The sequence below is a fragment of the Ranitomeya imitator genome, chromosome 2, assembly GCF_032444005.1.
Source record: "Ranitomeya imitator isolate aRanImi1 chromosome 2, aRanImi1.pri, whole genome shotgun sequence".
Taxonomy (NCBI): domain Eukaryota; kingdom Metazoa; phylum Chordata; class Amphibia; order Anura; family Dendrobatidae; genus Ranitomeya; species Ranitomeya imitator.
In genome coordinates, this window is record NC_091283.1 from 507,628,585 (window position 1) to 507,653,975 (window position 25,391).

Here is a 25,391-nt window from a genome sequence, read left to right on the forward strand (position 1 = left end):
CTGTGTGCCTAAACATTGGAGTTCCCCCACAAGTGACCCCATTTTGGAAACTAGACCCCCCAAGGAACTTATCTAGATGCATATTGAGCACTTTAAACCCCCAGGTGCTTCACAGAAGTTTATAACGCAGAGCCATGAAAATAAAAAATAATTTTTCTTTCCTCAAAAATGATTTTTTAGCCTGGAATTTCCTATTTTGCCAAGGATAATAGGAGAAATTGGACCCCAAATATTGTTGTCCAGTTTGTCCTGAGTATGCTGATACCCCATATGTGGGGGTAAACCACTGTTTGGGCGCACGGCAGGGCTCAGAAGGGATGGCACGCAATTTGGCTTTTTAAATGGAAAATTAGCTCCAATCATTAGCGGACACCATGTCACGTTTGGAGAGCCCCTGTGTGCCTAAACATTGGAGATCCCCCAGAAATGACACCATTTTGGAAACTAGACCCCCAAAGGAACTAATCTAGATGTGTGGTGAGGACTTTGAACCCCCAAGTGCTTCACAGAAGTTTATAACGCAGAGCCATGAAAATAAAAAAAAAAAATTATTTTCTCAAAAATGATCTTTTAGCCTGCAATTTTTTATTTTCCCAAGGGTAACAGGAGAAATTTGACCCCAAAAGTTGTTGTCCAGTTCCTCCTGAGTACGCTGATACCCCATATGTGGGGGTAAATCACTGTTTGGGCACATGCCGGGGCTCGGAAGTGAAGTAGTGACGTTTTGAAATGCAGACTTTGATGGAATGCTCTGTGGGCGTCACGTTGCGTTTGCAGAGCCCCTGATGTGGCTTAACAGTAGAAACCCCCCACAAGTGACCCCATTTTGGAAACTAGACCCCCAAAGGAACTTATCTAGATGTGTGGTGAGCACTTTGAACCCCCAAGTGCTTCATAGAAGTTTATAATGCAGAGCCGTGAAAATAATAAATACGTTTTCTTTCCTCAAAAATAATTATTTAGCCCAGAATTTTTTATTTTCCCAAGGGTTACAGAAGAAATTGGACCCCAAAAGTTGTTGTCCAGTTTCTCCTGAGTACGCTGATACCCCATATGTGGGGGTAAACCACTGTTTGGGCACATGCCGAGGCTCGGAAGTGAAGTAGTGACGTTTTGAAATGCAGACTTTGATAGAATGCTCTGTGGGCGTCACGTTGCGTTTGCAGAGCCCCTGATGTGGCTTAACAGTAGAAACCCCCCACAAGTGACCCCATTTTGGAAACTAGACCCCGAAAGGAACTTATCTAGATGTGTGGTGAGCACTTTGAACCCCCAAGCGCTTCATAGAAGTTTATAATGCAGAGCCGTGAAAATAATAAATACGTTTTCTTTCCTCAAAAATAATTATTTAGCCCAGAATTTTTTATTTTCCCAAGGGTTACAGGAGAAATTGGACCCCAAAAGTTGTTGTCCAGCTTCTCCTGAATACGCTGATACCCCATGAGTGGGGGTAAACCACTGTTTGGGCACACGTCGGGGCTCAGAAGGGAAGTAGTGACTTTTGAAATGCAGACTTTGATGGAATGGTCTACGGGTGTCACGTTGCGTTTGCAGAGCCCCTGGTGTGCCTAAACAGTAGAAACCCCCACAAGTGACCCCATTTTAGAAACTAGACCCCCCAAGGAACTTATCTAGATATGTGGTGAGCACTTTGAACCCCCAAGTGCTTCACAGTCGTTTACAACGCAGAGCCGTGAAAATAAAAAATAATTTTTCTTTCCTCAAAAATTATGTTTTAGCAAGCATTTTTTTAGATTCACAAGGGTAACAGGAGAAATTGGACCCCAGTAATTGTTGCGCAGTTTGTCCTGAGTATGCTGGTACCCCATATGTGGGGGTAAACCACTGTTTGGGCACACGTCGGGGCTCAGAAGTGAGGGAGCACCATTTGACTTTTTGAATACGAGATTGGCTGGAATCAATGGTGGCGCCATGTTGCGTTTGGAGACCCCTGATGTGCCTAAACAGTGGTAACCCCTCAATTCTACCTCCAACACTAACCCCAACACACCCCTAACTCTAATCCCAACTGTAGCCATAACCCTAATCACAACCCTAACCGCAACATACCTTTAACCACAATCCTAACCCCAACACACCCCTAACCCTAACCACAACCCTAATTCCAACCCTAACCCTAAGGCTATGTGCCCACGTTGCGGATTCGTGTGAGATATTTCCGCACCATTTTTGAAAAATCCGCGGGTAAAAGGCACTGCGTTTTACCTGCGGATTTTCCGCGGATTTCCAGTGTTTTTTGTGCGGATTTCACCTGCGGATTCCTATTGAGGAACAGGTGTAAAACGCTGCGGAATCCGCAGAAAGAATTGACATGCTGCGGAAAATACAACGCAGCGTTTCCGCGCGGTATTTTCCGCACCATGGGCACAGCGGATTTGGTTTTTCATATGTTTACATGGTACTGTAAACCTGATGGAACACTGCTGCGAATCCGCAGCCAAATCCGCACCGTGTGCACATAGCCTAATTCTAAAGGTATGTGCACACGCTGCGGAAAACGCTGCGGATCCGCAGCAGTTTCCCATGAGTTTACAGTTCAATGTAAACCTACGGGAAACAAAAATCGCTGTACACATGCTGCGGAAAAACTGCACGGAAACGCAGCGGTTTACATTCCGCAGCATGTCACTTCTTTTGTGCGGATTCCGCAGCGGTTTTACAACTGCTCCAATAGAAAATCACAGTTGTAAAACCGCAGTGAAATGCGCAGAAAAAAACGCGGTAAATCCGCCATAAATCCGCAGCGGTTTAGCACTGCGGATTTATCAAATCCGCAGCGGAAAAATCCGCAGAGGACCAGAATACGTGTGCACATAGCGAAACCCTAACCCTAGCCCTAACCCTAGCCCTAACCCTACCCCTAACCCTACCCCTAACCCTAGCCCTAACCCTAACCCTACCCCTAACCCTACCCCTAACCCTACCCCTAACCCTAACCCTATTCTAACATTAGTGGAAAAAAAAAATTTCTTTATTTTTTTATTGTCCCTACCTATGGGGGTGACAAAGGGGGGGGGTCATTTATTATTTTTTTTATTTTGATCACTGAGATAGATTATATCTCAGTGATCAAAATGCACTTTGGAACGAATCTGCCGGCCGGCAGATTCGGCGGGCGCACTGCACATGCGCCCGCCATTTTGGAAGATGGCGGCGCCCAGGGAGAAGACGGACGGGACCCCGGCTGGATCGGTAAGTATGATGGGGTGGGGGGGGACCACGGGGGGGGGGATCGGAGCACGGCGGGGGGGGATCGGAGCACGGGGGGGGGGATCGGAGCACGGGGGGGGGGATCGGAGCACGGGGGGGGGGATCGGAGCGCGGGAGGGGTGGAACGGAGCACGGGGGGGCTGGAACGGAGCACGGGGGGGCTGGAATGGAGCACGGGGGGGTGGAACGGAGCACCGGGGGGTGTGGATCGGAGTGCAGGGGGGTGATTGGAGCACGGGGGGGTGATTGGAGCACGGGGGGAGCGGACAAGAGCACGGGGGGGAGCGGAGCACTGGACGGAGGGGAGCCGGAGCAGTGTACCGGCCAGATCGGGGGGCTGCGGGGGCGATCGGTGGGGTGGGGTGGGGGCACATTAGTATTTCCAGCCATGGCCGATGATATTTCAGCATCGGCCATGGCTGGATTGTAATATTTCACCCGTTATAATAGGTGAAATATTACAAATCGCTCTGATTGGCAGTTTCACTTTCAACAGCCAATCAGAGCGATCGTAGCCACGAGGGGGTGAAGCCACCCCCCCTGGGCTAAACTACCACTCCCCCTGTCCCTGCAGATCGGGTGAAATGGGAGTTAACCCTTTCACCCGGCCTGCAGGGACGCGATCTTTCCATGACGCCGCATAGGCGTCATGGGTCGGATTGGCACCGACTTTCATGACGCCTACGTGGCGTCATGGGTCGGGAAGGGGTTAAGAAATGATCAGATCAGTCAGTTGAAAAATTGGGAAAACTTTGAAAGTGTCCCCAAGTACAGTGGCAAAAACCATCAAGCGCTACAAAGAAACTGGCTCAGATGAGGACCGCCCCAGGAAAGGAAGACCAAGAGTCACCTCTGCTTCTGAGGATAAGTTTATCCAAGTCACTAGCCTCAGAAATCGCAGGTTAACAGCAGCTCAGATTAGAGACCAGGTCAATGCCACACAGAGTTCCAGCAGCAGACACATCTCTACAACAACTGTTAAGAGAAGAATTTGTGCAGCAGGGCTTCATGGTAAAATAACTGCTAGGAAACCACTGCTAAGGACAGGCAACAAGCAGAAGAGACTTGTTTGAGCTAAAGAACACAAGGTATGAACATTAGACCAGTGGAAATCTGTGCTTTGGTCTGATGAGTCCAACCACCGTGTCTTTGTGCGATGCAGAAAAGGTGGACGAATGGACTCTACATGCCTGGTTCCCACCGTGAAGCATGGAAGAGGAGGTGTGATGGTGTGGGGGTGCTTTGCTGGTGACACTGTTGGGGATTTATTCAAAATTGAAGGCATACTGAACCAGCATGGCTACCACAGCATCTTGCAGCGGCATGCTATTCCATCCGGTTTGCGTTTAGTTGGACTATCATTTATTTTTCAACAGGACAATGACCCCAAACACACCTCCAGGCTGTGTAAGGGCTATTTGACCAAGAAAGAGAGTGATGGGGTGCTACGCCAGATGACCAATCGAGATGGTTTGGGGTGAGCTGGACCGCAGATTGAAGGCAAAAGGGCCAACAAGTGCTAAGCATCTCTGGGAACTCCTTCAAGATTGTTGGAAGACCATTTCCTGTGACTACCTCTTGAAGCTCATCAAGAGAATGCCAAGAGTGTACAAAGCAGTCATCAAAGCAAAAGGTGGCTACTTTGAGGAACCTAGAATATAAGACATATTTTCAGTTGTTTCACACATTTTTTTGTTATTGTATAATTCCACATGTGTTCATTCATAGTTTTGATGCCTTCAGTGTGAATGTATCATTTTCATAGTCATGAAAATACAGACAAATCTTTAAATGAGAAGGTGTGTCCAAACTTTTGGTCTGTACTGTATTTATAGCACATGGCAGGTCTTCTTTAAGCCTTCCAGCTTATTACAGTTGTATTTTTACACAAGTATTAAAAAATAAAAGTATAAGTGAATTGCAGTGCACCATAGTAGAATTTATCATATAGTGCAAGTCACACTTATCATATTACAAATCTCGTACAAGTATAGAAATCATTTAGTATTACTGTGAAAATAACATGTTCACATATTCAGATCCAAAATGTATTAGTTCATTTTAAAGCACAAGTCGTTGCTTCTTCCAGTATATAACCCTGACATATAAAATGTAACATTCATTACTGTTGTGTTACAAGGTTAGAGATACAGCACAAGGCCTTATTATTAGTGATGAGCGAGGGGGCTCGGTTATCATGTTATCCAAGTATCTAGGGGGTGCTTGGATATTATGTTCGAGTCCCTACGGCTGCATGTTTCTCGGCTGCTAGACAGCCTCAACACATTCGGAGATTTCCTGTTTGTTGTTTGTTAGGCAATCCCCGCTTGTGTTGCGTCTAACAGCCGCGAAACATGTATCCGCAGGGACTCTAACAATATCTGAGCACCACCTAGCACTTTCGGGCAAGATTTCACCAGACTCTGACATCGCCACATCATGTGAATTGAGTCAGAAAAATAGGTCTTACAATGAAGACATGAGGAAGAATAACTCCAATTTTGTTGATGAACTCTGGAGTCCCATGTACGCTGTGCAACATAGTAACATAGTAACATAGTAACATAGTTAGTAAGGCCGAAAAAAGACATTTGTCCATCCAGTTCAGCCTATATTCCATCATAATAAATACCCAGATCTACGTCCTTCTACAGAACCTAATAATTGTATGATACAATATTGTTCTGCTCCAGGAAGACATCCAGGCCTCTCTTGAACCCCTCGACTGAGTTCGCCATCACCACCTCCTCAGGCAAGCAATTCCAGATTCTCACTGCCCTAACAGTAAAGAATCCTCTTCTATGTTGGTGGAAAAACCTTCTCTCCTCCAGACGCAAAGAATGCCCCCTTGTGCCCGTCACCTTCCTTGGTATAAACAGATCCTCAGCGAGATATTTGTATTGTCCCCTTATATACTTATACATGGTTATTAGATCGCCCCTCAGTCGTCTTTTTTCTAGACTAAATAATCCTAATTTCGCTAATCTATCTGGGTATTGTAGTTCTCCCATCCCCTTTATTAATTTTGTTGCCCTCCTTTGTACTCTCTCTAGTTCCATTATATCCTTCCTGAGCACCGGTGCCCAAAACTGGACACAGTACTCCATGTGCGGTCTAACTAGGGATTTGTACAGAGGCAGTATAATGCTCTCATCATGTGTATCCAGACCTCTTTTAATGCACCCCATGATCCTGTTTGCCTTGGCAGCTGCTGCCTGGCACTGGCTGCTCCAGGTAAGTTTATCATTAACTAGGATCCCCAAGTCCTTCTCCCTGTCAGATTTACCCAGTGGTTTCCCGTTCAGTGTGTAATGGTGATATTGATTCCCTCTTCCCATGTGTATAACCTTACATTTATCATTGTTAAACCTCATCTGCCACCTTTCAGCCCAAGTTTCCAACTTATCCAGATCCATCTGTAGCAGAATACTATCTTCTCTTGTATTAACTGCTTTACATAGTTTTGTATCATCTGCAAATATCGATATTTTACTGTGTAAACCTTCTACCAGATCATTAATGAATATGTTGAAGAGAACAGGTCCCAATACTGACCCCTGCGGTACCCCACTGGTCACAGCGACCCAGTTAGAGACTATACCATTTATAACCACCCTCTGCTTTCTATCACTAAGCCAGTTACTAACCCATTTACACACATTTTCCCCCAGACCAAGCATTCTCATTTTGTGTACCAACCTCTTGTGCGGCACGGTATCAAACGCTTTGGAAAAATCGAGATATACCACGTCCAATGACTCACCGTGGTCCAGCCTATAGCTTACCTCTTCATAAAAACTGATTAGATTGGTTTGACAGGAGCGATTTCTCATAAACCCATGCTGATATGGAGTTAAACAGTTATTCTCATTGAGATAATCCAGAATAACATCCCTCAGAAACCCTTCAAATATTTTACCAACAATAGAGGTTAGACTTACTGGCCTATAATTTCCAGGTTCACTTTTAGAGCCCTTTTTGAATATTGGCACCACATTTGCTATGCGCCAATCCTGCGGAACAGACCCTGTCGCTATAGAGTCCCTAAAAATAAGAAATAATGGTTTATCTATTACATTACTTAGTTCTCTTAGTACTCGTGGGTGTATGCCATCCGGACCCGGAGATTTATCTATTTTAATCTTATTTAGCCGGTTTCGCACCTCTTCTTGGGTTAGATTGGTGACCTTTAATATAGGGTTTTCATTGTTTCTTGGGATTTCACCTAGCATTTCATTTTCCACCGTGAATACTGTGGAGAAGAAGGTGTTTAATATGTTAGCTTTTTCCTCGTCATCTACAACCATTCTTTCCTCACTATTTTTTAAGGGGCCTACATTTTCAGTTTTTATTCTTTTACTATTGATATAGTTGAAGAACAGTTTGGGATTAGTTTTACTCTCCTTAGCAATGTGCTTCTCTGTTTCCTTTTTGGCAGCTTTAATTAGTTTTTTAGATAAAGTATTTTTCTCCCTATAGTTTTTTAGAGCTTCAATGGTGCCATCCTGCTTTAGTAGTGCAAATGCTTTCTTTTTACTGTTAATTGCCTGTCTTACTTCTTTGTTTAGCCACATTGGGTTTTTCCTATTTCTAGTCCTTTTATTCCCACAAGGTATAAACCGCTTACACTGCCTATTTAGGATGTTCTTAAACATTTCCCATTTATTATCTGTATTCTCATTTCTGAGGATATTGTCCCAGTCTACCAGATTAAGGGCATCTCTAAGCTGTTCAAACTTTGCCTTCCTAAAGTTCAATGTTTTTGTGACTCCCTGACAAGTCCCCCTAGTGAAAGACAGGTGAAACTGCACAATATTGTGGTCGCTATTTCCTAAATGCCCAACCACCTGCAGATTTGTTATTCTGTCAGGTCTATTAGATAGTATTAGGTCTAAAAGTGCTGCTCCTCTGGTTGGATTCTGCACCAATTGTGAAAGATAATTTTTCTTGGTTATTAGCAGAAACCTGTTGCCTTTATGGGTTTCACAGGTTTCTGTTTCCCAGTTAATATCCGGGTAGTTAAAGTCCCCCATAACCAGGACCTCATTATGGGTTGCAGCTTCATCTATCTGCTTTAGAAGTAGACTTTCCATGCTTTCTGTTATATTTGGGGGTTTGTAACAGACCCCAATGAGAATTTTGTTACCATTTTTCCCTCCATGAATTTCAACCCATATGGACTCGACATCCTCATTCCCTTCGCTAATATCCTCCCTTAAAGTGGACTTTAGACAAGACTTTACATAGAGACAAACCCCTCCTCCTCTCCGATTTTTACGATCCTTTCTAAACAGACTGTAACCCTGTAAGTTAACTGCCCAGTCATAGCTTTCATCTAACCATGTCTCGGTTATTCCCTCTATGTCAAAGTTACCTGTAGATATTTCTGCTTCTAGTTCTTCCATCTTGTTTGTCAGGCTTCTGGCGTTTGCGAGCATGCAGTTTAGAGGATTTTGTTTTGTTCCAATCTCCTCACTGTGGATTGTTTTAGAAATGTTCTTACCTCCCTTCTGAGTATGTTTTCCTGGGTCGTCTTTGTTCGAGTCTAATGTTTTTCTTCCCGTCCCCTCTTCTTCTAGTTTAACGCCCTCCTGACGAGTGTAGCGAGTCTTCTGGCGAATGTGTGTTTCCCAGGTTTGTTGAGTGTTTCCCAGGTTTGTTCTCACATGAATATATGTGAGAACATTTGTGTCTCTACTTATGACATTTTTGAAATTTGTTGTAGAGTTTCCAACCATTATTCAGTTTCTGTGGGTCCCATGTCTTCTTCCCATTTATCTTTTCAATATAAAGGGAATTTCTCCATGTATATGGTAATACGTTGTATAGGGTAGATATAATTCCTTTTGCATTAGTATAATAAATATTGTAATATATGTAGGTATTTGCGGTGTGTATTAAAGTCAGTGGCACATTTGTGTGATAGTACGCCATATTAAAACTGTAATTTCCTGCTTTGCTTTAGCTTAAGCTTTTTATAGCATACCTTGGCAATTTGGACACACCAGTTGAGAAGATCTCTGGAGTGAATACGATCCTTGTTCTCCCGTACATATTCCAGCAGACAACCATATGGCATGAGCTGAGTAACCAGTTGTACTGTGGTGGTCAGACAGATCCCCAGCAGGCGGCACACGTAAGGGCTGGCCACCCCTGCCATCACATAGGCTTCCTGGAACAGGCAAATGTTATTGCTAGATTTTGAGAGCATATACAGATGTAATTGGACTGAAATTGTGATCAGTTTAGTTTTACATTATCATACAATTTTGCAACCTTTTTCAGTCTCGTGCTAACAGACTGTACATTTCATGATCTCAGCTTTCTTTCGGAGACAGACTACGGTATTAATATACATCCAAAAGGCTATGTAATGTGTATCATCCTAGGGGCTACTTAGCTTACAGAGAATTATCTAGACTGGGTTGTAACAAACCCTTCGATCTGAGGAATGAAGGTGCCAGTTCCATCCTCAAACTGAGCATGCAGTCAGCCTCACCATTGAGCGTCCTCCACACTGCTCCTAATAGGCTGTGATCAAGGTCTGGGAGGACATCTTGTAAAGGAAGGTACCCTTAACATGCTGACAGATCAATTAAACTTTTACTGCAACTAAGTTGTGCTGTGATGCCATCCATAATCTTCCGACTGGAATTTTGACTATGGTTGGTGCAGCCCCGTGCGCTCATCTGTAGCATATGCAGGTTCAGGAGCTATGTGCCAATGAAAATAGCAACGATTTGTGTACGACAGTAGGGCATGCTGTGATACACTGACACAGTGACCGACATTGGACATCAGTGTGTGCCCGTGTGCAGTCTATTGGGCAGTCGATGAGTACATCGACTGTCTAAAGTAGCTTTATGCTTTAGATTTAGTGGTAACTTAACTTGTTTTTACTGGACAGCCTCTTTATCACTTATCCACCTATAGTGGCTTGCAAGTATTGAGCCCCTTGGAATTTTTTGTGTTTTGCTACTTCTCAATCTGGAATTTCACTTTTTGACAAACCTAAAATGAGCCTTACAATTTTTGTTTGTAAGTAAAGGCTTTTTTCTGCCTGCTCTTCCATAAGGGCCACCTCTATAGAGCGTACGGCTTATTGTGGTCGTATTTACAGATAGTCAAGTCTCTGTTTGTGAACTTTGCAGCTCCTTCAGAGTTACCTTTGACCTCTGTGCTGTCTCTCTGATTAATACCGTCCTTGCCCGGGCTTTGGTGGGCAGCCCATTCTTGGCAGGTTTGTTGTGGTACCATGTTCTTTCCATTTGATGATAATGGATTTGATGGTGCTCCAGGGGATCATTAGAGATTGGGATATTTTTTTTTATAACCCAACCCTGATTTGTACTTCTCAACAACTTGGTCTTCATAGTGTTGGTGGGTCAGTGGTGACTGTTGCTAAATGGTGTTGCAGCCTCTGTGGTCTTCCAGAAAAGGTGTGTATATACTGAGGCCATGTGACACTTACGGTAGATTGCCCACAGGTGGACTTCCTTTCACTAAGCATGTGACTTATGAAGATAATTGCTTGCGCCAGAAATTTTTAGGGGCTTCATAGCAAAAGGGATGAATACATATGCACATGACAATTTTTAGTTATTTGATCCCATTTTTATGCCTATATTTTTCTCACTTCACCAACTTAAACTATTTAGTGCTCATGCATCACACACAAATTGGATTACAAAGATATTTATACACAAGTTGTAATGTAACAAAATACATAAAAAAACAAAAGGGTGAATACTTTCGCGAGCCACTGTATCCTATTGATCGGTAAGAGTCCTGCGCTGCTGGGACCTGCACCTATTGACAGAGTGGAGAATGTTTATCCCCGTTAGAATGGATTGGCTGTGCGCATGATTGACAGTGCTACATTTGGCTTTTCCTGGCTGACCCACTGAGAATGGATGGATCAGCAGTCAGGCGCCATTTTGCCATAGGGATAAAAGTGCCTCATCAAGGAGAGAAATTCCCTGTATTGCCGTTGGGTACAGGTCCCAGCAGTGCAACACCCACTGATCAGCAAGTTCTCACCTATCCAGTGGAGTACTAACCAGTTTAAAGTATGGAGACTGGAAATAAGGTGTAGTAGATTAATAAAAAAAAATGCCTCCCATCCATGTATACAAGTTGCTAGTACTCACATCCAAGATTTCCTTGTTAGCTTTTGGAGATGTGTTCTCTCGCAAGACCTTGATTGCCACCTGAATTTTTACATTCTCGCCATCTGGAATCCATATGCCCTGAAAAAATTGTAATTTCACATTCAGAAATCGGTCTCTAGAAGGGGTGAAAAATGTTCTTCTATTTAAATGTCTCCACCTTATACACTGTGCCAAATGCACCGGACCCTAAAATCTTCATTTTCTTCAACTCTGTTTCCTTGAGGATCCTCATTTGAGCCTGGTTCGGCATTGCTCCACTGGGAGTCAAAGGTTCCACCAGCTAGACAAAAAGCAAAATGAGTGAGAAGTCGGCCATGGTTAACATGCATCATCATTATTCCAGACCACATCGAGATATAACCCTGGTACCTCATGTTCCTGGAGTATGCGCTTTAAGGTATGTTTTTTCTTCAGTTGTTTCCTTCGCCTGATCACCAATACAAAGACGACTGCAGCTGTCAATAGGAGTAAGATGCTGCCAACCACTGCCACTATCATGTAGGTTTGACTGTGGAGGAAAGCAATATATGGTAAGAGCATGGGAGATATCAACCCAAGGGAATCTGCTAAATCATACCCTATAAAGGAGCTCACCTGTTATTCACAATGATGGGGCACCCCTTCTCGTCTAGATTATCACACCTAACAAAAAAAGAAGTCATAGTAACAAAAGTGACCTTGTGGGAGGTGTATCAAAACTGGGGCAAAGGAAAATTTGTGAAATGCAAATAGGAATGAATAGTTTTTTGTGGTAATTGTGAATGTAGACAAACGCTTCACTTACGCATGGGAGCAGTTAACAGGACACAGCTGGCAGATGCCATCTTTATCTGCATACTTCCAAATGGGCACAAAGGAGTCAACTTTTTTCCCACTTGGACATTGGTTAACACAAGTGGTTCCATCCTTGTAATGTGCACATTCCACACACTGATCAGCTTCCTGAAAGAAAATGCCAGAGCTTAAGTTAAAATGTCTAATAATGTCTCTATGCTGAAAAACATGGTGATAAATAGAATTGGATGCACTTACTGGGCCAAAACATGTATTAGATCCATTTTGTGGCATGCATTCTGTGTGGCATGCTATGCATCGGCTGCCATTGATCATTTCTCTTGGCTCCCTGCAGAGATAAACAATTAGTATAATAAACTAATATATATATACGATTCAGTGTAATTTCGCTTAACAACACTTACCCCTCCTCAACATTGCAAGACTCCACACAGTCAAGGCCACGTAACAGGCCATCACATTGGATACACTGGGATGCTTCACTACCCCAGCACACACCATTGGCACATAGATGAAAACATACATGTCCCTCTTCCTCTGGAAAGTACAAAGAAATACTACATCAACACATCAAAGTCTACAAAATTTTTAAGGACGTGGTGGAACTCAAGGCCAGAACAATTGTACTAATTAGGGTTTGTTGACTGCACTCCCATCAGTGGTGTGAAGCCACATAGGTTCCATGAGCACCATAATAATAGTATTATGTCCCCTTCAATGAATGAGTGATCCTCTTGGCTGTAAAAAGACTTACCACATGTAGGCTGTGGTTTGTTTCCAGTCATCAGAATTATCTGTCTTGAATTCCTAAAAAGGTCTGACCATGGGACAGTGTCTAAAAAGCATAGCTTAGAGTTCCCCTCAATCAGAACAAGTCCACTGCTGATCACTTTCAAGGAGCGCAGTCCGAGAGATGAGATGGAAAGATTGCGGATGACCAGGGAATATGCTCCGCTGCAATGAAATACGAATCTTATTACTAACAAAAACATTAGCATCTACACATAGAGGGAGTTTGACCCATAGCATAAATAAAAATACTGCCAACATCCTAAGTATAAATCAAAATACCAACCCATACCAACCCCATTCATCTTGCTTCTCCTCCACAAAATAATCTTGGAACAGGGCAACCCACATTTATTTGTCCTCCTTCCTCAAACCATATAGAACCTAAAGAACACTTGACCCTCAAACTAGTTCTCCTCCACTTTCCTTTTCAAACCTGTGGTGCTTTCAACAGGAGAAGTGGTTCACATAAGCTTTTAGAAAGATGGTGATTGTCCAAAGTTAGCTGGATCCCCTCGTCAAACACACCTTTATTAAGAAGTCAATGTAGTGTACTTACTTATATTGCAGCCTTCCCCAAATTACTCGTAAGTTCTCAAACACTTGTAGACTATCCAGTTCGTCAGACCATGTGTCGATGTATATATATCCTGCAGCAGAAAGAAGTAAAATGGAGGAAAAGCTTTACAACATCCGATGGCTACAGCTTATCACACAATAATGAGTGAAATGATTACTGTGAACCAAATCTTGTTCAATTCATGCAAAGATTTATCATATTTATTTGAAAAGTTTAAGCTACAGTTTCCCTTAATTTTTGGAGGGTTTATCGTAGGACATACACTAATGATATATATACTATATGGACAAAATTATTGGGTCACCTCCCCATTACACCTTCAAAAGCTTTTAGGACCTCCCATTTTATATGCATGGATATTAATATGGAGTTGGACCCTTTGAATCACCAGGTTTTTTCATCCCTACATGAGGGCTCTGAAAAGTAGTGACAGGATCCTGACTCCATTATTCCATCAATTACTTTTTCCTTGCAGTACTTTTATAAAATAATTTTTTATTAGCTGTACTGGAAGCTTGAGTCCTTCCTATACTGGTTGTACCTCACTGGTTCGCTTACCGCTCATGAATAGGAGAATTCGGCTGCCACTGTAGTAATAAATGAGGATTTTATGAAGAGTATTGAACATAAACAAATCCTCATCCAATTAAAAAAATACACTTTGTTGATAACTATTAAGAAGGAGAATTCATGAAAAATGCCTGATCATAACAACAATTACATATTTCATAATTTTGACTAAATGAGTCATGGAGAGGGGGGGGGGGTTCAAATAGGGAAGAGGTAATAGGCCTCAATGCTTTCCCTAGATGTTTTAGGGTATGTGCACATGTTGCGGATTCCATTGTGGATTTTTCTGCGCAGTTTCTGCAGGATCCGCAGGTAAAAATGACCTGTGGGTTTTAATGCGGATTTTCTGCAGATTTTGTGCGGATTTTGCCTGCGTTTTTACACCTGTGGATTCCTATAAAGGAATAGGTGTAAAACCCTGCGGAATCTGCACAAAGAATTGACATGCTGCGGAAAATAAACCGCTGCGTTTCTGCACGGATGTTCCGCAGCATGTGCACAGCGGATTTGGTTTTCCATAGGTTTACATGGTACTGTACACCGCATGGAAAACTGCTGCGGATCCGCAGCCAAATCCCCAACGTGTGACATACACTTACCCTACAACTCACTCTGACACTTATTATTTAAGGCTGTCTGTGCCAACCTGCATACCAGCCGTACCTTCCTGCACTTGCCTGTATATCAGCCGTATCTGCTTGTGCCAGTCTGTATACCAGCCATGCTTGCCTGCACCTGCCTGTGCCCATCTGTATACCAGCCATACCTGTCTGCACCTGCCAGTGCCTGCCTATCTACTAACTGAGCCTGCCTGCACCAACCGCTCCTGGGTGCCTGCCTGTGCCAGCTGAGCCCTCCCTTCTTGTCCGTTCCTTGGCGGTCAACTGCCGTGCGCCGGAGGTCCATCCTGCTGTAGCCCCTGCTGTCCCTCTGGAGCCAAGTCTAACCCCACCATCAGGGGCTCTAGTGAAGAGTCAGATGTTCACCTAGTTACACCCATCCAGGCTCTCCTCAGTCCACGGCACAGTGGTACCACACTACCGTTACACCTGGTTTTCTATGTGGTTTAATGAAAATGCTCAACATATGTGTTTCACTATATTCAGGGATTTGTAGGGAATTTTTAATAGGTATCAAAAAAGTATATTTTCTAAATTGGATGAGGATTTGTTAATGTTAGACCCTTATTATACTCTCCACACTATCGGTAGCATTGTTAGTATATTTTCAGGAAGAGTACTCCATGAAAAAGTGACCCTACAATTTAATCAGGGTTTCTTTCATTACTTAATGCTGTCCTAATGACATTCGTTTTGAAGACATTAAAATCAGGTACCTGTAATTTCTTCAAGGGATCTGAACACATCCAAGTCTTCCACAGTCAGATGGGTACTGTTATCTGAACCCCTGTAAAATCAATGCACTACATTAATTGAAATAGGCATTAACTTACTGGACAGATCTTCAAAATCAGGGCTATGATTGCATAGCAAAATTACCCCAGAACCCCAATGTCAATGTCATCTCCAACAACTTACAGAGGGGAACCTTTTGGAATATACCAAGGTGATCATTAAATCTGGTGGAAACTGCAAAGAAGGCTACATAAGGAGTACCGAGCCTTAGGCTAATATATATACAGCACCATAAGTAACCCATATTGTTAAGCATCACAGAGTCCTGTTCCATTTTATTGGATAAGATACTCTAGAGATTTTATGAGTATCTATGGACAAGACTGTTTGGTACTTTACTAAAGTAACATGCTGAGATTTCTCATTCAGAACACATACGAGACCCAGACATGATTGTTGAGCCACCATGTTTGCCATATACAACTATGTAGTCTAATTTATCGGCTACACTCCAACCTATCTACATAAGGATGCCTGTTCACTGTAACCCACGTTTTAGAACCAAAATGTAAAGAGTGTATAGACTTCCTATGAAGTGTAGATAACAAGTAACTGCTAGTAGCTTCATCATTATTACATCATGTGCACCTTACATCTATGGAACCTAGCCCTTCTATAGTTTGGCATCCTCCATCATATACATGTATCCCTAAATATATGTGTCATTAGAAAGGCTTTCACAAACCTCTGGAAGGATTCAGAAAGGAAAACTAGGTTCCCAACTATTTTCTTGCATCCTCGAAAATGCTGGATATTAGTAGAATTAATAGCATGTGCTGTCTTCAAGAAGTCCATTCCAAGTCCGTAGCAAACTGAAGGATAACAGAGTAAGATAACATGGTGAACATCTAAGAAATGTTTTTTATTAAAGCTTTTATGACAAGTCTATCTGATGGAGAGAGGGAATGTCCACACATTCAAAGCATTTGCAGTTACTGGACTCCCATCATTGCTGGCATCTGCCATGTAGGAATAAGATGGTAGAAGATTCTAGATACTATAGGAGGAAATCCCCTTCAAGTATATTAACCTAATCCACATCCTGGGTCAGCCATATTTACATGAGTACAGACTAGTGCCTCTACTTACTGTAGCTTTGACGTCCGAGTATTTGTACAGGCTTATCACATCTACGTTTCTTAGTTCCATTAGAGTATAATAAAATTAATGGCAGTGCCAGATCTGCTACATGGACATTAGTGGTGCCCAAAAAACCCGATTAACTGAAAATGTCGTCATTTTGCCAGACAAAATACCACAGCATGGTACGTTACTTTAACAAACAAATAAAGTTGCACTCTGTGGTGCTAAAGTATGTAAATATGAAATATGAATAGCATTACTGCTCTAGACAATAAGATAAAATGGAGATACTTAGCACATAATTTGGCCAATACATGTATGCCCAGCAGCCTACGACAAGGAGGTCCCCGGTTAGCTGGGAACCTACGTGTCTAGTGTAAATACCTCTCTTATGGGTAGGTAGGATCCCACTGCAATTAAAACTGCCACAGGCTGGAGTGCTCTGTCAGGGAGCTAATATACAAATAACAAATAATATTAGCCCTCTGACTGAGCACTCCGCTCTCCAGCCTGTGGTGGTTTTAATTGCAGCGGGATCCTACCTACCCATAAATGGAGGTTTCAGCCTAAGAGAGGTATTCACACTAGACACTTAGGTCCTCAGCAAGCCGAAGATCGCCTTGTCGTTGGTTGATGGGCATACATGTATTGGCCAAATTATGTGCCAAGTATCTCCATTTTTTCTTATTATCTAGAGCAGTAATGCAATTCACATTACATATTTACACGCTTTAGTACTACAGAGTGCAACTTTATTTGTTTGTTATGTATAGAGATGGCTACTCCTAGTTCACAACTGTACACACCAGTTTTCTGATTTGGAAGTGCCAGTTTATTTGTTTTTGGTACGTTACTTTGATTTTTTTGTTTGAGGAATCCGTGATTCATATTCATACCATTTTATGTTTGCATAAATATTGGCATGGAATATAATTAGTAAAACATGAGCTACAAAGTTATGGATAGGTATAATAGTAGATCATTGTAAGAGTTTATGCACATGGGATGTGCGAGGACACCAAATTCTACAAATTATTATTATTTTTTTTGCTACTGATGTATTTGAAAATCATTGTTTCCCACAAAAGAGGTAATATCAAGCATATGTTATTTCCTATTGATAAGTTATTTATTGTTGGGAGTCTGACTGATGGGACCCCCAAACTTCCCGGCAGAGCAGAGGTGAACTATGTGCACCTCTTCTTCACTCATTCGCTACGGGGAAGTAGCAAACTGCCAAAAAGTAGGACTCGGTTATCTCTCACAGAATGAATGGAGAAAATGTGCTCTGCAGAGCGCTCTCCTCGGGGTCAGTGAGTGTCCCAGCAGTCAGACTCAGCTTTCAGTAAATGGTCCCTTATTCTATTGATAGGGAAAATGTATATGTTTGGTACAACCCCTTTAACATCCAAAAGCACAAAGAGATACAATGTAGCACTGTACCATGCACCACAAACCCATAATACAGCCATGTCCGTAAGGCCTTAGTTCTGAAATTTAGAGGAAAACACTTTAATCACCTTTCGCACACTTGTCACATTTTTCACACTTTTGCACATCTCCTACTTTGGTTTCTTCAGTTTCTTGTGGGCAAAAAAGAGTGCAAGAACCAACGTCTGTGGCCAAGTAGTTGTCTAAGTAACAAAAGTGAAGGAATACGTTATGTTGTAGCATATGCCCCAAAATCTACCTGCAATGTTATGTTGCTTTGTATATTAACCCCTCAGTGACCACCATTACGACTTAAAACTGACCTGAGATATAAGAGAACAGCATTCCCCGAGTGGTGAAAATGCAGCAGCTGTCGGCTGTACACTACAGCTAACACCCTGCTGCATCAGTCATAATCGGTGTTGGAACTGACCATGGACGTGTAACCCCTTAGATGCTGCTGTCAATGGTGACTATGGCACCTAGAGGGTTACCAGAATGTGGGGGCTCCCTCTTTATTCTGGATTAAAGTGATACTCATTCAAAGTTTAAAAAAATTGCTAATTTTTACAAATTTGGGGCAAATTTCTGACAGTTTTATAAATAAACGCAAAACATATCAACCTAAATTTACCATTCTCATAAAACATAATGTGTACAGAGTTATTTCCACATGAAGTGACATTGGTCAGATTTGAAAAATTTGACCTGGTCACTACATAGTTAGTAGACATTTTTATTATGGAAAAGTCCCAATAGGAGCTATGATAATTACCAAGACGTTTTTTTCTCAGATGTTTATGAGCTCCTATATTGTAACACAATTTACAAATGGGAATATAAAGCTGTATAGTAGAGGTACTGCTGATACTTCCCCCAAAAATCTATAATTCTATGAGGCAGGGCAGACATCTGGTTAGTGAATCCAGCATTGAGCAGGGGGATGGACACGATGACCCTGGAGGTCCCTTCCAACTCTAACATTCTAGGATTCTATGATAGTAAGAACCAAATAAGCCATCTTACAAGGACATTTGATGACACAAGTTGCTCCAAAGGTGTATCTTGCGTTGGGGTTGGGTATCGTTTGGAAAGTCTGTGTATTATATATGGTAGGATGAGGACAGTGCAGCTCACATATGCCGCTGTTATTAAAATTAAGACATGCCTGTAGGAAAAGAAATAATAGTTAGGTCGCCTGCATGTAAAAAAAGACAAATTAAAGACCCAAGAAAGTTTATGTAATGTGGAATGAAATATTCATAAGGGGATGTTCAGATTGCAAAATGTTATTTATCAAGACACATAAATTAAACTAAACATACAGTGAGTACAGTTCACCCTCAGGCTGAGCGGAAGACATGTAATTAATGACAGGCCATCCGCAAAAAAAAACTTGATTGTATATATTGACTTTTTAGGTTCTCCAAGTCAAAATAATAAGAGTCATAAAGGGATTGGACAGTAAACAACATTTATCACCCATCCACAGGATAGGTGATAAGAGTCTGATCGTTGGAGGGTCCAACCGCTAGAACCCCTACGGATCATCCTGTCTCCCTCGTTTGAAAGATCGTAGTAGTCAAACATGAGAACTGTCATTCTATTCATTGTCTAGGGGACTGAGTGCCTATAACAGCCATAGGGCAGCATGGTGGCTCAGTGGTTAGCACTGCAGCCTTGCAGCGCTGGAGTTCTGGGTTCAAATCCCACCCAGGACAACATCTGCAAGGAGTTTGTATGTTCTCCCCGTGTTTGCGTGGGTTTCCTCCCACATTCCAAAGACATACTGATAGGGAATTTAGATTGTGAGCCCCATCGGAGACAGCAATGATAATGTGTGCAAACTGTAAAGCGCTGCGGAATATGTTAGCGCTATATAAAAATAAAGATTATTATTATATGCTTTAATGCTGCCATTATATTTTATATCAGATACTCCCATCCCACACAATGGCACACTTTCAGTTACAATATAAGCACAATTTCAAAATGTATGCAAAAAGAAACTGATGAAGGGGAATATCAACAAGTAAGAACTGCTACATGCTCTCACCAGGCAGTCGGTGTTCTTAGGCCCAGTACATCCGGCCGCGCACTGCTCATGGCAACAGTCACTGGAATATTTCCCTTTACACCTCTGGCAACCGCTCTGGCAGATACTGCTGGTCACTAGCGCAAAGAACAAACCGGAGGTCACAAACCAGGAACATTACAGCATCTCACATCACAATGCTGACATTTTGGAATAAATATATATTTTTTTTTTACCACCATTTTCCTGAACGTTTGACTGAAGAATGTCCACAAGGTAATTAATCTTAAAGGGGTTGTCCAGCATTAGGCTACAAGTCTGCAGTCACACTATGTGATTGCAGACTTGAGAATCCTCAACATCACGCACACTGCGCACTGGGAGCAATCACCAGTGTCGGCGTCGGGAGCGTGTCCGCAATTATGTGATTTGCATATACGTGGTCACATGCAGACTAGTGGGGAGCAACCTCACTCAATACAAGTGTACAGAGCGAAGCTGGACACGTTTAGTTGGAATGTGGCGGGAGTATGCATATCTCATCACTTGCTCGCAGGACAGACACCTCGTAACGAAAACACAGTCCAGCAGTGAAACGCGCATCAAGGCTTCTGTGTGCCTCACATACCGACCAGGATGTCGTAAGGTATTGCTAGGAGGTTGTATGCGTTTTGCTGCTTTTTGTTTAATGTGCTAGATTTGATAGCCTTACATTCTATTATAGCTTGTATTATACAATGACATCCTTTTTCACATTTAGCGCCCTTATTGAAGCAGTCATGCTAATGGATACACTTGTGTACTAAGCGCTTTATAAGAATTATCTATTTTTCATTAGTGTGTGTCCTTTTTCACTCTAAAGTGCTAACATTACCATGGTCTTATGTGTTAGGCATTTTTCTGCTGTACCAAAAGAGTTTCCCTTTCGCCCTTCTCTTTTTTCAACATCATGTTGCTATATAACAAGAATAGTATTTTTTCATTTTATTTGTAATATTTAATAAATTATATATGTTTACATTCAGTATATGGTCTGCGTATCTCTATAGGTTTATATATTTGAAATAGCACTGTAGCATAATAGTGTTTGGGAGAAAAAGAAGCAAAATAAGGAATAAGGTAAGGTAGTGAAGTATATTATGAAAAATCATAAGTACATTACCTGGAGAATAATGCAATAAAAGAAAATGTTGTTGTTATTATTATTATATACACTTCAGAAGATAATATTAATGACGCTTCATGACACTAAATTCCTGCTCTCCCCCTAACAGCCTTATTTTTTTGATATATTGCACCAAATCTGTACAGTGATGGAGTACCAGTGATTATAACACTTAGAATGTAATAGTAAAGGAGATTAGTGATGAGCGAATATACTCGTTACTCGAGATTTCTCGAGCATGCTCGGGGGTCCTCCGAGTATTTTTTAGTGCTCGGAGATTTAGTTTTTCTTGTTGCAGATGAATGATTTACATCTGTTAGCCAGCATAAGTACATGTGGGGGTTGCCTGGTTGCTATGGAATCCCCACATGTACTTATGCTGGCTAAGAAGTGTAAATCATTCAGCTGCGGCAAGAAAAACTAAATCTCCGAGCACTAAAAAATACTCGGAGGACCCCCGAGCATGCTCGAGAAATCTCGAGTAACGAGTATATTCGTTCATCACTAAAGGAGATCTTTTATATTAGATTTCAATCATCATCCTAAAGGTACAATCTTCTATTTAGGTTTTCTCATTAGTTCCAGTTGTCCTAAAAGATATATAAATCTTCACGCCACCATAATGATATATCTACCAATGACTAAATATGGGCACGAGAATGATATCTATGTATATAATTGTCTAAGGGGTACTTCCGTCTGTCTGTCTGTAACGGAAATCCCGCATCGCTGATCGACGGGCACAGCCTGGCCAAGAATTAGTCCCTCCCTACTTCCGTCCAGTCAGTGCCCGGCGCCCACTCCATACTCCCCTCCAGTCAGCCCTCACACAGGGTTAATGGCAGTGTTAACGGACCGCGTTATGCCGCAGTGTAACGTACTCCGTTAAACTTGCTATTAAGTGCTGTTGTGAATTCTGTTGTCAGGCTCCCTCCTGTGGTCATGAATGGTACTTCGGCTGGTTCTGTCCATGGACTTTCTCTGGTGCCTGTGGGTGTTTCTGAGTTTCCTTCCACAGGTGACGAGGCTAATTCGTTAGTGGGCTGCTCTATTTAACTCCACTTAGATCTTTGCCCCATGCCAGCTGTCAATGTTGTTCTATGGCTCTAGTTCGCTCCTGGATCGTTCTGAGTTCCTGTTTCTCCAGCAGAAGCTAAGTTCCTCTGTGCTATTTTGCTTGTTTGCTATTTTTTCTGTCCAGCTTGCTTTTGTCAATATTGCCTTGCTTGCTGGAAGCTCTGGGACGCAGAGGGGCGCCTCCCGCACCGTGAGTCGGTGCGGAAGGTATTTTTCCCTGCACTCTCTGCGTGGTCTTTTGTAGGTTTTTGTGCTGACCGCAAAGTAACCTTTACTATCCTCGGTCTGTTCAGTAAGTCGGGCCTCACTTTGCTAAATCTATTTCATCTCTGTGTTTGTATTTTCGTCTTTACTCACAGTCATTATATGTGGGGGGCTGCCTTTTCCTTTGGGGAATTTCTCTGAGGCAAGGTAGGCTTTATTTTTCTATCTTCAGGGCTAGCTAGTTTCTTAGGCTGTGCCGAGTTGCATAGGGAGCGTTAGGCGCAATCCACGGCTATTTCTAGTGTGTTTTGATAGGTTTAGAAGTTGCGGTCAGCAGAGTTCCCACGTCCCAGAGCTCGTCCTTATTATCAGTAACAATCAGGTCCATTATTTGTCCAAACCACCTGATCATAACAGTACAGCTGGCCAAAAGTATTGATGCATCTCAATAGAGGGATAAGTGAAGCTCTGAGACCATTTTTTTTTTCTTTGCAGCGTGTTCTGTCTCACTTTTCCCCTTTACCTCTGGGTGGTTCAGAACACAGGTGTAGACATGGACATTCAAGGTCTGTCCTCTTGGATGGATAATCTCACTACAAGGGTACAAAACATTCAAGATTTTGTGGTTCAGAATCCGATGTCAGAGCCTAGGATTCCAATTCCTGATTTATTTTTTGGTGATAGATCTAAGTTCTTGAATTTCAAAAATAATTGTAAATTGTTTCTAGCTTTGAAACCTCGCTCCTCAGGTGATCCTGTTCAACAGGTAAGGATCATTATTTCCTTGTTACGCGGCGACACTCAACACTGGGCATTTTCCCTTGCGCCAGGAGATCTGGCATTGCGTGATGTAGATGCGTTTTTCCTGGTGCTCGGATTGCTTTATGACGAACCTAATTCAGTGGATCAGGCAGAGAAAATCTTGCTGGCTCTATGTCAGGGTCAGGATGAAGCAGAGATATATTGTCAGAAGTTTAGAAAGTGGTCTGTGCTCACTCAGTGGAATGAATGTGCCCTGGCAGCAATCTTCAGAAAGGGTCTCTCTGAAGCCCTTAAGGATGTCATGGTGGGATTTCCCATGCCTGCTGGTCTGAATGAGTCTATGTCTTTGGCTATTCAGATCGATCGGCGCTTGCGTGAGCGTAAAACTGTGCACCATTTGGCGGTACTATCTGAGCATGGGCCTGAGCCTATGCAGTGTGATAGGACTTTGACCAGAGCTGAACGGCAGGAACACACGTCGGAATGGGCTGTGTTTTTACTGTGGTGACTCCACTCATGCTATCTCCGATTGTCCTAAGCGCACTAAGCGGTTCGCTAAGTCTGCTACCATTGGTACGGTACAGTCTAAATTTCTTTTGTCCGTTACTCTAATTTGCTCTTTGTCGTCCTATTCTGTTATGGCATTTGTGGATTCAGGCGCTGCCCTGAATTTGATGGACTTGGAGTATGCTAGGCGCTGTGGTTTTTTCTTGGAGCCCTTGCAGCATCCTATTCCATTGAGAGGAATTGATGCTACGCCTTTGGCCAAGAATAAGCCTCAGTACTGGACCCAATTGACCATGTGCATGGCTCCTGCACATCAGGAGGATATCCGTTTTTTGGTATTACATAATCTGCATGATGTGGTCATTTTAGGGTTACCATGGCTACAGGTCCATAATCCAGTATTGGACTGGAAATCTATGTCTGTGTCCAGCTGGGGTTGCCAGGGGGTACATGGTCATGTTCCATTTTTGTCAATTTCGTCTTCTACTCCTTCTGAAGTTCCAGAGTTTTTGTCGGATTATCAGGATGTATTTGATGAGCCCAAAGCCAGTGCCCTACCTCCTCATAGGGATTGCGATTGTGCAATTAATTTGATTCCTGGTAGTAAGTTTCCTAAGGGCCGATTGTTCAATTTATCTGTGCCAGAACACGCCGCTATGCGGAGTTATATAAAGGAATCCTTGGAGAAAGGCCATATTCGCCCATCGTCATCACCGTTGGGGGCAGGGTTCTTTTCTGTGGCCAAGAAGGATGGTTCTTTGAGACCTTGTATTGATTACGGCCTTCTTAATAAAATTACAGTCAAATTTCAGTATCCTTTGCCGTTGCTGTCCGACTTGTTTGCTCGTATTAAAGGGGCTAGTTGGTTTACCAAGATAGACCTTCGAGGGGCGTATAATCTTGTGCGTATTAAACGGGGCGATGAATGGAAAACAGCATTTAATACGCCCGAGGGCCATTTTGAGTACCTGGTGATGCTATTCGGGCTTTCCAATGCTCCATCAGTATTTCAGTCTTTTATGCATGACATCTTCCGAGAGTACCTGGATAAATTCCTGATTGTGTATTTGGATGATATTTTGGTCTTTTCGGATGATTGGGAGTCTCATGTAAAGCAGGTCAGAATGGTGTTCCAGGTCCTTCGTGCTAATTCCTTGTTTGTGAAGGGGTCAAAGTGTCTCTTTGGAGTTCAGAAGGTTTCATTTTTGGGGTCAATTTTTTCCCCTTCTACTGTCGAGATGGACCCTGTTAAAGTCCAGGCCATTCATAGTAACATAGTAACATAGTAACATAGTTAGTAAGGCCGAAAAAAGACATTTGTCCATCCAGTTCAGCCTATATTCCATCATAATAAATACCCAGATCTACGTCCTTCTACAGAACCTAATAATTGTATGATACAATATTGTTCTGCTCCAGGAAGACATCCAGGCCTCTCTTGAACCCCTCGACTGAGTTCGCCATCACCACCTCCTCAGGCAAGCAATTCCAGATTCTCACTGCCCTAACAGTAAAGAATCCTCTTCTATGTTGGTGGAAAAACCTTCTCTCCTCCAGACGCAAAGAATGCCCCCTT

At 42.6% G+C, this 25,391-nt stretch overlaps 1 protein-coding gene across 2 annotated transcripts in view; it reads right to left on the bottom strand.

Moving 5' to 3' along the window:
• ERBB2 (erb-b2 receptor tyrosine kinase 2) overlaps window positions 1-25,391 on the bottom strand; it is a 144,895-nt gene that overhangs the window by 13,436 nt on the left and 106,068 nt on the right. The window contains exons 6-20 of one of the 2 annotated variants that reach the window (XM_069751649.1): window positions 20,122-20,237; window positions 19,092-19,233; window positions 18,155-18,268; window positions 16,237-16,363; window positions 15,473-15,543; window positions 13,546-13,636; window positions 12,952-13,151; window positions 12,602-12,734; window positions 12,435-12,525; window positions 12,187-12,344; window positions 11,997-12,044; window positions 11,772-11,910; window positions 11,560-11,682; window positions 11,382-11,480; window positions 9,218-9,403 (exon numbers count right to left, since the gene is read on the bottom strand). In XM_069751649.1, the coding sequence (XP_069607750.1) occupies window positions 9,218-9,403; window positions 11,382-11,480; window positions 11,560-11,682; window positions 11,772-11,910; window positions 11,997-12,044; window positions 12,187-12,344; window positions 12,435-12,525; window positions 12,602-12,734; window positions 12,952-13,151; window positions 13,546-13,636; window positions 15,473-15,543; window positions 16,237-16,363; window positions 18,155-18,268; window positions 19,092-19,233; window positions 20,122-20,237 (1,838 nt within the window). Of the gene's footprint in view, window positions 1-9,217; window positions 9,404-11,381; window positions 11,481-11,559; window positions 11,683-11,771; window positions 11,911-11,996; window positions 12,045-12,186; window positions 12,526-12,601; window positions 12,735-12,951; window positions 13,152-13,545; window positions 13,637-15,472; window positions 15,544-16,236; window positions 16,364-18,154; window positions 18,269-19,091; window positions 19,234-20,121; window positions 20,238-25,391 lie in introns of both variants that reach the window. The other variant, XM_069751648.1, reaches the window with a different exon arrangement.